Genomic DNA, 16206 nt, shown 5'->3' with positions numbered 1-16206 from the left:
GGCGTTAGGCCCAGCAGTGCTTCCTGCCTGCCCACCTGGGGGCATTGCCTTTCACTCACCTGATGGGGAGAAGCTGCTCTGCTCAGCTGTGGGCAAGAGGAGGGGGCCAGTAAATAATAGCAGTGATCATCGTAATAATCACTTAAGTAAACATACAAAGCACACAAGCCTGGGCCGGGAGGTCTGGGGAGAAAGAGGCTCTAGTTCCCCCTCCCATCCTACCTCTGGTTACTGTGGGGGCACAGGCCCAAGAGACAAGACTTCAGGTTCCCCCAGAAAGGGAAAACGCCATGCTGCACTCAGCTACGTCTCAGCCCAGCCCTCGTGGGAGGCCTGGGTGTCAGCCCCTTCCCTAACTCACCTCATCTTTACTAGCTTCACTAGCACTCTAGGAGGTCGGGACTTTTTTTTTTTTTTTTTTGGAGACAGGGTCTTGCTCTGTTGCCCAGGCTGGAATGCAGTGGTGCGATCTCGGCTCACTGCAGCCTCCACCTCCACGGTTCAAGCAATTCACATGCCTCAGCCTCCTAAGTAGCTGGGACTACAGGCATGTGCTACCACGCCCAGCTAATTTTTGTACTTTTTGGTAGAGACGGGGTTTCACCATGTTGGCCAGGCTGGTCTTGAACCCCTGACCTCAAGTGATCCGCCCACCTCAGCCTCCCAAAGTGCTGGGATTACAGGCATGAGCCACCACATCAGTCTGGGACTACTATTATTCCCATTTTACATACGAGGAAACTGAGGCCACAGACTCTGCCCAAGGTCACACCACTGATAAGTGACATGGCCAGGACTTGAACTCTGTCCATGCCCTTGACCACTACAAAGTGACAGGGGGTTGCTGACCCCCGAGCCTTGTGGTCTAGTTTGGATGATAAGTTTCAGGTCCAGTCCATCCCACAGACTAATTTATCCCGGGGGTCCCAGCTGCCCGCAGTCCATTCTGTTCAGGCCTTCCCATCGGCTGTGCCCCCTGCAGTTGTGAAGCAGCCCCCAGCCCCAGCCCAGGACCAGTGGCAAGGGGTGGAAGGAGGCTGAGTGTGGGCCTGCCCGGCGCTCACCACGAGGAAGCTTGCAGACGACACCCATGGTGATGTTGGTGCAAGCGCCGGGGCGCCATAGCCCGCTGTTGCTCTGAATCCAGTAGCAGCTGTTGTGGCTCAGCATGCTGGGGCCCAAGCCCGGGGGCCCCCAGTTGGAGTAGTTCACAGCTGTGTTGTCCTGCCAGACCAGAGTGCCTCCTGCAGGAAAGAAGGCGCTGAGGGAGCAGGGACAAGGTGGGGCAGGAGTAGGTGGAGGAGAGCAGGCGTGTTCTAGAACCGACTCCCTGTCCCCCGACAAGCCCCAGGGCAAGGCTCAGGGCAAAGTGGAGGGCAGCCCCTTACAGCCTGAGGCTTGATCTCTCCACCCCACACACAGGGCACCCACCTTTGGGGTTGAAGTTCATGCCCAGCCAGGCGCCCCGACTCTGGCCCTCATAGCTCTGCAGGTGCTCCCAGACAAACACATTCTCCATCTCATCCAGAATAGACAGGACGGCCCCACCCGCTGGATGCAAAGAAGGCCCACATCAGGGCGGATGGGTCTCCGGGGGGGCAGAGTCCCCCAGAGCTGCCCCAGCCCTCTTCTCTGCAGCCTGAGTAGAGGATGGTGTGGAGTCTGTGGATTCATGTGTGTGTGTGTGCACGTGTGCAAGTGTGTGTGGGGCAGCATATGCACATATAGTGTCATGTATGGTCTCCGCATGTGAGAGCACGAGGGCATCTTGTGTAAGTGCTGCCTATGGGTAGAGAGCAGTGTGGGGATGTACTCATGGGTCTGAGTGCCCACGAGAGGAGGTGCCACCTGCCCGCCATGTGTGGGCTCTGGCCTGGTCACCCACCTCTCTGGCAGCGCTGTCGCGCCTCCTTGTGGCCCAGCAGCAGCTCCATGTGGAAAGAATAGCAGTGCTCCCGGAAGGGGATCCACGCGGAGTCTGCCAGTCCCTGGGGACAGCTGCCATGGTAGCTTATTCTTCGGGGAGGAGGGGGCCCTGTGGGGGTACAGGATTAAGAAGTGGCTCAGCACCCTCCCCGGGGCCACTGACACCTTGCCCATGCCCCCGCCCTGGCAGGTGGGCACTCACCACTGCTAACCCCACACACAGCCCCCTGCAGCTTGGTGTCACAGCTGGTGGTGCGCCAGGCCCCGTCCACATCTACGTAGGTACAGCCCCCCGGCTGCTGCGGCTCCCCGTCCTGCCAGCCCACGTAGTTCAGCGGCTCCTCTGAGACCCAGGAGTACCGCCGAGAGCCCTGGGCATGGGGGGCCATGGGGTGGGAGGAAGGGAATAGTCAGGATAGGGTGCGGATAAGGTGGGGGCAGGAAGGGGCAGGGAGGGGAACCCGGGCAAGGCTGGGGCCCAGGGCAAAAGCGTCGGGAGCCCACCTCCTCGCCAGCCAGCCCAATCCAGAGCGGCGTGCGCAGCCCTCGGGCAGCCTGCGTGAGGAAGGCCTGGGTGTAGGGGTCGGGCACGTAGGCCAGGCTGGCATTGCGGCTCTCACACAGCAGGAGGGCATCGTGCCAGCGCAGCGGCTTCTGAAGCAGCCGGAAGGTGCCGTTGAGGTAGGAGAGCTCAGTGCCCGGGGCGGGGGGCAGCGCTGCTGGGGATGGGCTCAGGGAGGGGTCTACAGGGAAGGGGTCAGGGTTCAGGCTGGGCTCTGCTTCCCTCACCCCGTTCCCAGGCACAAGGCCAGGAGAAGGCCGGACACCAGGCAAAGACCAGGTCTCCACCAGACTCGGCGCTTGGCCCAGTCCAAGGCTTGGTAGGTGTCAGCCCTGTTGTTATTAATAATACATGTTTGCTAACAAATGGACAGGGAGGCGAGGGCCTTGACCTCCTCCTACCCAAGGAACCCGGGGCAGAGGCCACCTACGCATGGAACTGGAGGTGTCTTGGACCTGGAACCTCAGGGTCCTTGACGCCACACGTGCCAGCACTTCATGCAGCCCAGCGTCTAGCTCTCCCCCCGACCCAACGAGCCCTCCATACCCCCAAATCTTCCTCCTGAGACCTGTGGGTGCTACTGCTTTTCCATCTTATTGGCACCTTGCCTTTCTACCCATCTGCTTCCCAAGCAGAGCCCTGCTCTGCCAGGGACCATGATTCCTTCCTCCTGGCATGGTCCCAGCATCCAGCCCGGTGCCAGGGCCCCACTGGGGTTTCCCAGGTGACTGGTGACACATACCCGTGCCCTTCTGGCAGATGAAGCCATGGGTCTCCTCCGTGCAGCTCCGATCGTCCCAGCGGCCAGTGAAGTGGGCTGAGGGGCTGTGCAGGACCACCGCACAGCTGGTCTGGGGGGAGGGAGCTGCTCAGGGGAGCCCCAGCAGCTGCCTCCCTGTGCTACTGTCCCCAGAAGGCTGCAATGTGAGCAAAGAGGCTGGAAGAAGGGAGACCCTGGGGCAAGAGATGCTGGGGCAAAGGCAGCCCCACAGGCTTAGGGCAGCGGGGTGTGGAGGGGAACAGGGAGGGCATCCTCACCGGTTTGTTGCCACTGGGAGCGGGGCTAGGGCCAGAGGGCTCCCCAGGTGCCCAGTTGGCATACATCAAAGGCTCCTGCTCCACCCACTGGAAGTCCCTCTGCGAGGCATGGAGGCCAATCCAAAGGTCAAAGGTCACATTGGGCAGGCTGGCTGTGATGAATGCTATGGTCCCCAGAAGACAGTTGTGAGTGACTCTGCTATAGCTATTTGGGGGGACAGTGTCAGAGGATACTGGGGGCTCCCCATAGGCTGGCCCTACCTTGCTCTAAGGGGTTTGTGATGGTGACCAGCTGGGCCTCTTGCTGTTCACAGGAGAACTGTGCCTCTGACCACTTCACCCGGCTCTGGGGGTCCTGGCCCTGGACCTGAAAACACTGTGGGGCAGAGGTGGGGATGTAATGGCCAGCCCCACCACCCCATCCACAAACCCAGAAAGGCCACTGCGCGCCCCTCAGCAGCAGGTGCTGGGGGGCCTTTGAGGGCCGGGAGAGAACAGTATCTGAGAACCAGGACAGCTGGATCTGCTTGGCAGCCTCCAGCACCTCCCAGCTTGGCACTGCAGATTCACACACACCTGCCCACACTCCAGGGGATCTTCAAATGGGAGGATTTCTTTGGGCCATCAAAGGCTATGACGACAGTGCCTAGGCCAAGCACTAGGAAGATGGGGACAAGGATCTATCTTGCTTTCTGCTAAACACCCTTCCGAATGTTGTCTGACATCCATTATCTTGCCCTTTAAACTTACATGATCATCTATCTCTAGGACACTTTTTTTTTTTCGAGACAGAGTCTCGCTCTGTCTCCCAGGCTGGAGTGCAGTGGCGCCATCTCGGCTCACTGCAAGCTCCGCCTCCTGGGTTCACACCATTCTCCTGCCTCAGCCTCCTGAGTAGCTGGGACTGCAGGCGCCCACCACCATGCCCAGCTAATTTTTTGTATTTTTAGTAGAGACGGGGTTTAGTAGAGACGCGCCCAGCCCTAGGACACTTTTATCTCTATTGTTGAATGATCTATTAGCAGCAGCTTCTAACTCTGTAATTTTACATTTCTCTTTTCCCACTTTCATTAGCTCTATAAGGTTTCCAAACAAACAAACAAACAAACAAAAGCCCTGGGTAGGAAATCTCTCATCAAGTGAAGACTCTTTCTTAGGAAAATGAATATCTAATGATTTTCTGCTCAGAGGCAGTGTGATGGAAAATAAAGGGTGTTGGCCAGGCATGGTGGCTCACACCTGTAATCCCAGCACTTTGGGAGGCCAAGGCGGGTGGATCACCTGAGGTCTGGAGTTCGAGACCAGCCTGACCAACATGGAGAAACCCCATCTCTACTAAAAATATAAAATTAGCCAGGCGTGGTGGCACATGCCTGTAATCCCAGCTACTTGGAAGGCTGAGGCAGGAGAATCACTTGAACCCAGGAGGCGGAGGTTGCAGTGAGCTGAGATCACGCCATTACACTCCAGCCTGGGCAACAAGAGCGAAACTCTGTCTCAAAAGAAAAAAAAGAAAGGGTGTAGGGAAGCTTTGGAGTCATAAAGACAGGGGTGGGATTCAGGTAAGGGGGAGATGTCAGATTCCAGCTCTGACAACCTTACGGCCTCAACTTACTCTTCTGTAAAGTGGTAATACAAAGCCTGTCTTTGGGGATCATTTTAAGGATTAAAGATAACAGTACATGACACAGTAGGCACTTAACCAGTGAGAGCTGTGACTATTAATAATTAGCTCCAGCACCATCCTTACTGATGCAGATGGCAGATTTGGGGTAAAAAATTGTAAGCCCAGAAATAATGCAGATTTTTGGAGGTCTGTCACAAAGTTCAAGGATTTGGTTTCACAGAAGTAGTTTCAGAGCCATGCTGAGGCCCAACTTAAATCATGAGTAGAATTCATCATAAACTTGGAAGCAGCAAGGTCACACCAGTACCAGCAAGAAGTGACAGCTAAAGGGGGAGGGTATTCAGCTCAGTCCAGCCGACACTCAGGGCATCCCTGCCACGTGCAAGTGTATTAAGGGGTATGGCAGGTGCTAGTGGCCCTGCCCTCCAGGAGCTTAAAGCTAGTGGAAGAGGCTGTCCCACAAACCAGGGGTCCCCGGCCTCTTAGGAGGTGAGCAGCGGGGCGAAGGGGCATTACAGCCTGAGCTCCACCTCCTGTTGGATCAGCAGGGCATTAGATTCTTTGTTGTTGTTGTTGTTGTTGAGATGGAGTCTTGCTTTGTTGCCCAGGCTGGAGTGCAATGGTGCAATCTCGGCTCACTGCAACCTCCGCCTCCCAGGTTCAAGCTATTCTCCTGCCTCAGCCTCCCGAGTAGCTGGGATTACAGGCGCCCACCACCACACCTGGCTAATTTTTGTATTTTTAGTAGAGACAGGGTTTCACCATGTTGGCCAGGCTGGTTTCAAACTCCTGACCTCAGGTAATCTGCCCACCTAGGCCTCCCAAAGTGCTGAGATTATAGGCGTGAGCCACCGCGCCCAGCCAAGATTCTCATAGGAGTGCGAACCCTACCGTGAATTGCACATGCAAGGGATCTAGGTTGCGTGCTCCTTATGAGAATCTAATGCCTGATGATCTGAGGTGGAACAGTTTCATCCCAAAACCATCCCTCCCCTCCCCTAGTACATGGAAAAATTGTCTTCCAAGAAACCAGTCCCTGGTGCCAAAAAGGTTGGGGACAGCTGCCATAAATGCTTTACCTACATCCAAATGCTATAGGGACACAAAGAAGGGCAGAGAACTAGTAAAGCAAGATGTGTGAGGGCAGGCAGTGAAGGAGTGAACACCCTAGCATACTTCCAGAGCTTTCCACAGGCCAGGCACAGTGGCGCACACCTGTAATCCCTGCCCTTTGGAAGGCCAAGGCAGGAGGATCGCTTGAGCCCAGAAGTTCAAAACCAGCCTGGACAACATGGCAAAACCCCATCTCTACAAAAAAAAATAGAAAAATTAGCTGGGCATGGTGGCATGAGCCTGTAGTGCCAGCTACTCAGGAGGCTGAGGCAGGAGGATCACTTAAGCCTAGGAGGTCGAGGCTGCAGTAAGTAAGCCATGATGGTACCACCATACTCCAGCAGTTTTTGAGACAGAGCAAGACCCTGTCTCAAAAACAAAAACAAACAGAACTTTCCACAGGGCAGGAGAGTAACTGGTATCTTGACAATGATGATTAAGAATGGGACCTATTACATATATAAAATATATTCTGTTTAAAAAGTGGGTGGAAAAAGAACAAGTTTTTGGAAAAACTTTATAACATGAGAGATGCTCAAAATATGATACAGAGAAAGAAGAGTTGGATAGGAAATTATATTATTTAGTATGAGCTCAATTCCATGGAAAAAGGCAGGAAGGAGAATAACATATTGATAGCTGTGATCTCTAGAGAGTGTTGGGTGAGTTTTGGTTTCTCTTCTGTATTTTCCAAAGTTTTAATAATATACATGCCTTAATTTTTTAAGGTAGAAGAGGTGTAATTTGTTTTTTTTTGTGGTTTTTGTTTTGTTTTGCTTTGAGAGAGAGTCTCAATCTCTCGCCCAGGCTGGAGTGCAGTGGCTTGATCTCGGCTCACTGCAACCTCTGCCTCCCAGGTTCAAGCGATTCTGCTGCCTCAGCCTCCCGAGTAGGTGAGATTACAGGCGTCCACCACCATGCCCAGATAATTTTTTGTATTTTTAGTAGAGACAGGGTTTTGCGATGTTGCCCTGGTTGGTCTCAAACTCCTGACCTCAGGTGATCCACCCGCCTCGGCCTCCCAAAGTGCTGGGATTACAAGCATGAGCCACAGCGCCTGGCTGTGTAATGTTCTTTTGAATATTCTGAGGAGGGCAGGAGATCCATGACACTAAGAGGCTGGCTGCCTTCCTGTGTATGACAAGGATTTGTGGATTATATTATTCAGTGTTAACTAATCTAATCTTCACAACAGGGCTAAGTGTTCTTAAAATGTCCTGCAAAGAAGCCATGGCTTGAGATTAATGCCAATTACCCGGGCACATAACAAGGAAAATGACAACCTTCTCTTCCTGGTATGAACTCGTTGTCAATCGCCAGGTAAAAACAACGAAGGACTAATCAGGTCTAATAAATCAGCCTGTGCATGGAAAAATAACGACTGTGGGGAAGAAACTCAGACTATGGAGGGGGTGTTGTAAAAACGTGTTGAGAAATGCATCCATAGTGATTAATGTCAGTGCCCCAAACTTTCCTACCTGCACACTCAAAACACTTGGAAAAAGAATTTTCTAGATAGGGTCTTGCTACATTGCCCAGGCTGGTCTCGAACTCCTGGCTTCAAGTGATCCTCCCAGTGCTCAGCGTCCCAGCCTACTAGCCAATTTTTAAACAAAAATGTTTAATTGGTAGAAGGACTAAAAATGGGGAGAATTATTTAGAAATGATGGATGAACTTTTTTCACTTCAATCTATTTGTCTTTGTGAGGCATATTTAATCTATAGCCACCATGAAATGCATGTTTTGAAATAACTTTGATTTTCAACACGTTAGACCTGTGAGTCATGAGTCATAAAGTGTCAGACTAAAATTTTTAAAAAACGTGAAGTACATGTAATCACATTGCTCTTATTAAAATTATTTAGACAATTTTTTTGTTGAACAACCTTCAACTTTCATGAACTACGCAAAATATGGACCCTTCAGGAATTTGCATAGCATCCTTGTGCAGGGCCATGCTAATCTTCTCTGTATTGTTTCACTTTTTGTACATGTGCTGCCAAAGTGAGCATATTAAACAATAATTATTATAATTGATCTTTTTTTTTTGGAGAAAGGGTCTCACTCCATTGCCCAGGCTGGTATACAGTGGCAATGACCATGGCTCATTGAAGCCTCTACCTCCTGGGTTCAGGAGATCCTCCCACTTCCCACCTCCTGGGTAGCTGGAACTACAAGTGTGCACCATCACACCTGGTTAATTTTCCTATTTTTTGTAGAGACATGGTCTCTCCATGTTGTCCAGACTGGTCTCGAACTCCTGGGCTCAAGTCATCCTCCTGCCTCAGCCTCCCAAAGTGCTGGGATTACAGGTGTGAGCCACCTCTCCCAGCCAATTAATCACTTTTGAGTGAGCACAAAAAAATGTTTTCATACCACTAGTAAAAAAACAAAAAAAAAAAAAAAAGTTTTTTTTTTGTTGTTTTTTTTTTCTTTGTTTATTTTTTTGAGACGGAGTTTCGCTTTTGTTGCCCAGGCTGGAGTGCAATGGCACGATCTTGACTCACCGCAACTTCCGCCTCCAGGGTTCAAGCAATTCTCCTGCCTCATCCTCCCGAGTAGCTGGGATTACAGGCATGTGCCACCACACTCAGCTAATTTTGTATTTTTAGTAGAGATGGGGTTTCTCCATGTTGGTCAGGCTGGTCTCGAACTCCTGATCTCAGGTGATTCACCTGCCTCAGCCTCCCAAAGTGCTGGGATTACAGGCGTGACCCACCACGCCCAGCCAAAAAAATGTTTTAAACTTAAAAGTATTTAAAAATCTTTAGCTAATGTTTTATACTCTTTTGTTCTTATACATATTTTACTATATATAATATTAGTCATATTAGTATGCAGGTAGGTTTTATTTACACACACATATTATACATATATAAGTTAAATGTACACACACAGTTTGGTTATGTAAGCTCAATATTTTGTTTTACTAATAGGAGTTCATTATCAAAATCTTTGATAATCAGGCCGGCAATCAGGCCGGGGGCGGTGGCTCACATCTGTAATCCCAGCACTTTGGGAGGCCAAGGCAGGTGATCACCTGAGTTCAGGGGTTCGAGACTAGCCTGGCCAACATGGTGAAACCCCATCTCTACTAAAAATACAAAAATTAGCCAGGGGTGGTGGCAGGTGCCTGTAATCTCAGCTACTCGGGAGGCTGAGGCAAGAGAATTGGTTGAACCCAGGAAACACAGGTTGCAGTGAGCCGAGATCACGCCACTGCACTCCGGCCTGGGTGACAAGAGTGAAACTCCTTCTCGAAAAAAAAAAAAAAAATCTTTGGCAATCACTGATCTAGAAAACTCACCAAATTATTTGGACAACCTTGCTTCCCGGAGGATTGGAAGGTGCTACTACAGTGAGTCATTTTCCAAGGAGTCTGGCCCTGGTACTGGGGCCAGGTGAAAGAGAAGTTGGTGGGTACAGGCAAGAGGCCATGAGTTTGGTGCTGCCAAAAGGCCAGGACTCCTGAGGCTCAGCCTTTCCCTGTTCACGTCCTCTCCCCTGACTCCCTTGGGTGCCCCCTTGCCACCTCCTACCTTGTTGAGGAACTGGATCCAGTCAGAGGGGCAGCCCCCCAGGGCTGTAGTTGGCAGGTCTGGGGGCTGCGTTTCTTTGGTGACGTTGCTGCGCTTGCAGATGTAGGGCAAGGCTGTCAGGCACCTCTGGTCCCCCCAGTCCTCTGCGGAAAGGGGAGGGGAGGGCAGTCACCACCAGGGCAGAGCAGGGCAGGGCATGGCTGGCAGCACACTCAGCCTCATGCCCTGAGAGGAGTCTGGGCAGAGGCTCAGGGCCTGTGTCCAGCTCCGAATTCAAGTCTTCTGGACCATGGAGACAGGTCCACCCCTCACTGAGTCTAGCCTTTATTGGGTTGTGGGAACAAAGAGAATGAGAACAGACTGATGACTTCTGCCCAGGCTCGCCCAGCATCAACCCTCTGCACAGCTGACTGCGCACTCTGCCCCCACCTTGCCCTCACCTCGGCTGGCTGTCATGTACACGCACTTCTTGTCCTTGCCGACAGGCCGAGGTTTGCCTGGTGCCCAGGAGATGAAGTTTATAATGGAACCATCTGTCCATCTGCAATGGCATGGAGCAGAGGTAACTCCAGCACCAGCCCCCAGCTGGGCCTCCACCGGATGCAGCAATGAAGGCCGCAGGAATGGGGGCAGGGAAGGGCCCAGGTTCTGGGGTTTAGTGGCTGTAGGCTGAGGGGTGGAGCTACTGAGCTCAGGGCAGTCAAAGACCCAAGGACCTGGTGCCTCTAGATAAGGCCCCAGCTGTCCCTGGACACTTGCTGCTCCAGAAAAGAAGCCTGAGGACTCCAGGGCAGGAAGCCCAAGGGCAAAGACAAGCTCAAATTCTGAGTCCCAGGTGCTCCTGGTCCTTCCTGCCTCAAGCCCCCCAAAACATGGTAAGTTGGCACCAAATACAAAGAGGCCCCCGGATCATATGTTCTGCCCACTTCCCCGAGAGGGCCTTAGTCATGATGAATGACACCAGACATAACAGGAGCTGCCATTATTTAGTAACTAATGTGCTGGATGCTGCGTAAGAACTTCGCACATGTTATTTCTAATCTTCACAAAAATCTTACCAGGGAGGCCTCATATTCCCATTTTCAGATGAGAAAACCAAGGCCCAGAAAGGTTAAGTCTCTTGCTCAAGGCCACACAGCCAGCAAGGAAGGGGCAGGGCTGGATTCAAATGCAAGTCTGCCTCTGTGCTCCGTGTGTGGACAGCCAGCCCCCTTCCACATCTGCTGCCTGCCTGGGTTCCTACCTGAAGCGCCCATCGCTCTCAGAGGTGTGCAGGCCGATCCACCAGTGCTGCTCCTGGGCCCGGGAGAACTGGAGAAGCCAGGCGGGCAGGTGTGGGTAGGCAGCCCCCTGCCCTCATCCCGGGCCTGCCCTCCCCCAGCCTGCAGCCCCCTGCTCAATCCAATGCCCACCTTCTGCAAGTTGTGGCTCAGGAAGTCTAGCTCCGCCTGGCTGTGCACGGAGGTCAGCTCGGCCTGGAACCACGTGCAGATGCGCTGCGCCTGCGCCCACGTGGAGTGGTGCTCAAAGAACTTGTACTCGGCCTCCTGGAAGCGCAGCCATTCCCGTCGGCCTGCAGGAGCAGCGCGGGCGTGGGAGCGGCGGCCAGGCGGAGGCTGCACGCCAGGCCCCGGAGGCGGGCGCGGCAGGGCCGGGGCAGAGGCAGGCGGCAGCAGGCGAGCCTGCAGGCACACCGGACCCAGGCAGGCACCGTGCCAGGCCCCAGGCCCCAGGCTTGCCTCGCCTCCCAGACGGAAGCAAACAGGGCTGCGGCTGCCTCCGTCCGAGCCAACCCCGTCCCCCTTCTCTCGACCGGAACTCCTCATCCCCTCCATTTCATTCAGGCCTCTCGGGCCTTACCCCAGAGTTGACGCCCCCTCCCACGCGATGGGTAGCGGGATGGGCTGGGGGGTGCTCACCTTGAGGGCTGTCGTCGGGCTCCCGCACGTCGGTACCTAGGGGAACAAGGACAAAGACGTTGTGAGGAAAGGAGACCCTCCCTGGAATTCCTGGCCCCCGCCACCCTTCGCTCCATCCCGCGTCCCCCAGCGCCACTCCAGCCAACCTCTGGGGATCTTGCAGATCCAGTCCAGCTGTGTGTCGCACTGCATGGCCACCCACTGCAGGGAGGCCAGGTCCAGCACCGCACAGCCTCGGATGTCGTCGTCGTCGTGCCGGCTCCGGTCGAAATTGTGGTAAGAGAACTGGAGGAGGCGGGTGGAGGGAAGAGGAACGTGAGGAGCAAGGTGCATGCCGCCCCCATACCCAGAACAGGTGAACAAGACGCCTGGCCTGAGCTGCGAATTCTCACCCGGGGCCGGGTGACCCTTCTCGGACCTGCTTTCCTGAAGCCGGCTCCGACCGGGGGCCCGGCCCCCAAGAAAACCCGCCCACCTCCAGGCCCCGCCCCAAACAGGCCCCGCCCACCAAGCTCCCCGCCTCGCTGTCCCAAGTACCCCAGGCCCCCTCACCCCTACGCCGTCGCTCCAGCGCCAACTCTGACCCCCTCTGGGATCCCGACGGTTCAGGCCGATCCAGAACCAGTGCTGCTCGTGGATCTCGGGTTCTGATTCACTTCAGCACAACCCAGGAGTGGGGACGGAAGAGATGGGAAGTGAGAGGGGCAGGAACCCAAACGTGCCCCCTGTCCCTTGCAGCTGTGACCAGGGCAGCCCCCAGGGCCTGGGGCCTCTCCATCTGGGCTTCACATTGACCCATCGATACAGCATTGAGGTCACTTCGGTAAAGTTCTCCCCCAAGACAGAGCTGGGGAGAGCTGGACCAAGCCATCCACTCAAGGGGCAGTGGCCCCTCCCCTTTGTTTGGGTTCCTTTTGGGTGGGGGTGCCCTGTCCAGCAAGATTCTGCAGGCTTTTACTTTACGGAGTTTAGGAAGTTCAGATGAGGAGGTGGCAGGGCTCTACGGCTCTGGAGTTAAATAAACCTGGATTCAAGTATCCGTTCACCCATGAACTTGGGCAAATAACCTCTCTATCAACCCACAAGGGTCAGGGGTTAACGTCTACTCCATAGGGTTGTCGGGAGGCTTGAGTGAGGACTATATGTTTAGCACAGTGCCTGGTACATGGTGAGAAGTGATGACCATGAGCTATTGTAATTATGAGTCAAATAATGTAATTTCAATGTTTGCTGAGAGGAGAGATCCCTTCAATTAAGGTATCAGGAAGCTCGATCCATCTGGATTTTCCCAGTGCTAGGGGATTCCACGTGCTGATGCTCAGAGCCCAGGACAGAGGTGGTGTCTCAGAGGGATGCCCATGGGCAAATCCTCACAGCTACGGCCTTTCTCCTCCTATCTCTCAGGAAAAACTGTTGATTGAGGAGTGTGGGTCATTGTAGGATGGTGTAAGGTGAGGGGAAACACTTGCCAGGACCAGTGTGTGGGAGATTTTGCAATGGGGTGGGGGGTACATATGTAAGTTTGTGGGTCTGTTGGAGCATTGCTGGGGGGATGATGGTGAGCAAAACACAGTCTCCTATGAGTGCATGGATCACACCAGCCTGTTCTCCCAAGATGCCAGGGCACCATGGCTACTTGAGTGAGGACAAGATGGTCCTGGCACCAGCAGCAGGTGCAGGTCTCCCTGGGGTCTACCACATTCTGCCATCCCCCCCCTCGCCCAACAAAACCAAGGGTCTGTCGGCCATGCCTGCTCCTACACGTGTGTGGGTGCCCTCCTACCACGCCTCAGCCCGGCTCAGTACCCGAAGATCTTGTTGAGCATGTTGGCCACAAAGTGCTCCTCCTCGTAGCTGGCCAGGCTCAGCAGCTGGGCCCCCAGCTCCTGGCAGGCCCCCTGGGCCTGGACCCAGCTCTTCTTGTCCTGCAGCCGCTCTGAGCTGAACACCTGCAGGGGCAGAGTCCAGCGGTCTAAGCTGTCCCCACTGGCCCACCCCTCAGGGGACACCTACTGCCTTTCCCACCATGGCAGAGGAGGGGGCTGGAGCCTTACTGGACAGGGGGCTCAGGCTAGCTAGGGACAATCCTGTTCATCTGCAGATGAGGTCTGGGGAGGGGAGCTGGCACAGTCACCTCCTGGAGAGTGCCCCTGAGCCCCATCCCCTGACCAGCAGGGAGATCTGGGCTCTAATCCCGGCAGAGCCACAGCTTAACGTGGGTAAGTCCCTTCTTCTCCCTAGACTTCAGTTTCTGTGCATAATAAAAGACCTCGGACTCTGCCAGTGGCTCCCAAACCTAGCGTGGTTAAAAATACAGATTACCAGGCCCAATCCAGACCTAATGAATCTAAATCTCCATTGTGACAGCCTAGATTTTTATTTTTATTTATTTATTTATTTATTTATTTATTTATTTATTTATTTTTGAGATGGAGTCTTGCTCTGTCACCCAGGCTGGCGTGCAGTGGCACGATCTCGGCTCACTGCAAGCTCCGCCTCCTGGGTTCATGCCATTCTCCTGCCTCAGCCTCCCGAGTAGCTGGGACAACAGGCGCCCGCCACCACACCTGGCTAATTTTTTGTATTTTAGTAGAGATGGGGTTTCACCATGTTAGCCAGGATGGTCTCGATCTCCTGACCTCGTGATCCACCCGCCTCGACCTCCCAAAGTGCTGGGATTACAGGTGTGAGCCACTGCGCCCGGCCAAGATTTTATTTTTATCAGGTTCCCCAAGCAATTCTGAAGAACAGCTAGGCTGGCCCCAACATTTGGGAACCTCTGAAATCAATGATCTGTGGTTCCCTCAATTCCTCAAATGATTATTGAGCACCAGGCCTCCAGATTCCATGGACAAGTCTCACCAGAAATCACCCGTCTGCAGCCTGGTGTGTCTCTGGATTGTGGCTGGTCCCACTGGGACCTCCACCTAAACTGTCTCTTTGCTCCTGTCCTCCCCCTGCCCCCTACCCGGCCAACAGGCTGCCCTACCTTATAGCAATACCGGAGTTTGGGGTCCGAGGCCCAGCCCTGGGGACAGGAGCCAGTGAGGCTGGGCGTGGGATCTGGCCCAGGCAGCTCCGGCGTCACTGGAGTGCCCAGGCTCTGCCGGCAGATGTAGCGGGCCCGGAACGAGGTACAGTTCTTCACCTCCCACAGCCCCATGGCGCTGCCAGTGGCCAGCGCCACGCAGCCCCCACGGCTGTACCCTGAAGGAGAGGGAAGGGAGACCCAGGCTCTGAGAAGGATTCATAGTCCGGTCCTCCCTCACATCCCGGCAGGGCACTAGCACGGCCCTCACACTGGGAACCAGCTTGGCCACCTCTTCAGAGACATGCTCTCTGGGGTTGGAGCCAGGAGGGAGGAAGGGAATGGAGGCAGAGCCCTGGCTCTGGGTTCACCCACTGTGAGGGCTCAGGCAAGCTGCTTAACCTCACCGAGCCTGCTTCATCATCTACCTCATCAGGTTATTGAAAGGGTTAGAAAGATAATGAATGTGAAATGGTAATAATAGTAATAACAAGCACTTGTATTGCGCTCAGTATTCTGAACACATTTTTTAAATGAGTCCAGATAGAGAAGAGATTATTTGTTTCTTTTTTGTGAGCCCAGATAGAGAAGTAATCTAGACACTTTACACACATTAACTCTTTACACATATTAGCACTTTACACATATTTAAGACTCATGTCATCCCTATGAGGAAAGGATCATTATTCCCACTGGACAGATGAGAAAACTGAGGCTCAGAGGATGCACAGCTAAAAGATGGCAGAGTCATGATCGGAGCCAGGCAGTTTGGTTTCAGAGCTTGTGCTCATAGCCACTACACCACAGTGCACCAATGATCTGTTTATGGGGAAGCCCTGGGGCTCGGTGCTGGCAGGGCCAGTCTACCCCGGCCTCCCTCCTCGCTTCACCAAGGCAAGTCAAAGAAGGGGCTCACCAGGCTGGTCCCGGTTCCAATGGGTGTACACGACTTCATCCCCACTGAGCCAGCGGAAGGAGCCGGTGCTGTTGAGGTCCTGCAGGGCCGTCCAGAAGTACTCGCCCTCCCAGTTGTAGATGAGGCTGCTGACGAAGGCCTGCTCGAACCTTCAGGAGACGGGCTGGTCAGGGCAGGGATCTCCCTGCTTCCCAATCCCCCAGCCACAGGCCAGACGCCCTACCGTGGGAGCTCGGGTGCTGCACCCAACCAATAACTTGCTCAAGAAAGCAGGGACCCCTGGGAACCCTGCAGCTGATTTATGGAACCCCCAGCTGCCCCTTCTACTCTCTGCACCCCTTGCTTTGCTGAGAAGAAAGTAGAGAAAATCAGACACAACCAAGGCCTCTCTTTCTCAAGTATCCAGCCCACAGGCCCTGCCCTACACTGGGGTCACTTAACAAGTGAGAGTCATTCTTCTGACAAGATTTTAAAATGCCCTGGAGCCCACTGAGGTTCAAAGGACTCCAGGTCCCTCTGGGCATGATGGCGGATGCT

The 16206-nt window shown here is 54.0% G+C and overlaps 1 protein-coding gene and 1 non-coding gene across 2 annotated transcripts in view; both read right to left on the bottom strand.

Moving 5' to 3' along the window:
• The window catches only part of MRC2 (mannose receptor C type 2), a 68117-nt gene that overhangs the window by 1402 nt on the left and 50509 nt on the right, over positions 1 to 16206 (bottom strand). The window contains exons 11-29 of the mRNA XM_003811320.6: positions 15670 to 15818; positions 14715 to 14932; positions 13532 to 13674; positions 12278 to 12380; positions 11872 to 12010; positions 11726 to 11761; positions 11219 to 11379; positions 11050 to 11117; positions 10247 to 10347; positions 9807 to 9949; positions 3788 to 3902; positions 3527 to 3690; positions 3231 to 3339; positions 2431 to 2669; positions 2129 to 2297; positions 1886 to 2035; positions 1432 to 1551; positions 1065 to 1244; positions 60 to 86 (exon numbers count right to left, since the gene is read on the bottom strand). Of these exons, the coding sequence (XP_003811368.5) occupies positions 60 to 86; positions 1065 to 1244; positions 1432 to 1551; positions 1886 to 2035; positions 2129 to 2297; positions 2431 to 2669; positions 3231 to 3339; positions 3527 to 3690; positions 3788 to 3902; positions 9807 to 9949; positions 10247 to 10347; positions 11050 to 11117; positions 11219 to 11379; positions 11726 to 11761; positions 11872 to 12010; positions 12278 to 12380; positions 13532 to 13674; positions 14715 to 14932; positions 15670 to 15818 (2534 nt within the window). The remainder of the gene's footprint in view (positions 1 to 59; positions 87 to 1064; positions 1245 to 1431; positions 1552 to 1885; positions 2036 to 2128; positions 2298 to 2430; positions 2670 to 3230; positions 3340 to 3526; positions 3691 to 3787; positions 3903 to 9806; positions 9950 to 10246; positions 10348 to 11049; positions 11118 to 11218; positions 11380 to 11725; positions 11762 to 11871; positions 12011 to 12277; positions 12381 to 13531; positions 13675 to 14714; positions 14933 to 15669; positions 15819 to 16206) is intronic.
• LOC112437729 (U6 spliceosomal RNA) lies at positions 8174 to 8279 on the bottom strand. Its single transcript, XR_003026272.1, has one exon. It is a non-coding gene; the product is annotated as a U6 spliceosomal RNA (small nuclear RNA).

This window comes from Pan paniscus, chromosome 19 (genome assembly GCF_029289425.2).
Source record: "Pan paniscus chromosome 19, NHGRI_mPanPan1-v2.0_pri, whole genome shotgun sequence".
Classification (NCBI taxonomy): Eukaryota; Metazoa; Chordata; class Mammalia; order Primates; family Hominidae; genus Pan; species Pan paniscus.
The sequence above is the reverse complement of the archived record's forward strand: the minus strand, read 5'-3'. Positions and strand labels throughout refer to the sequence as shown.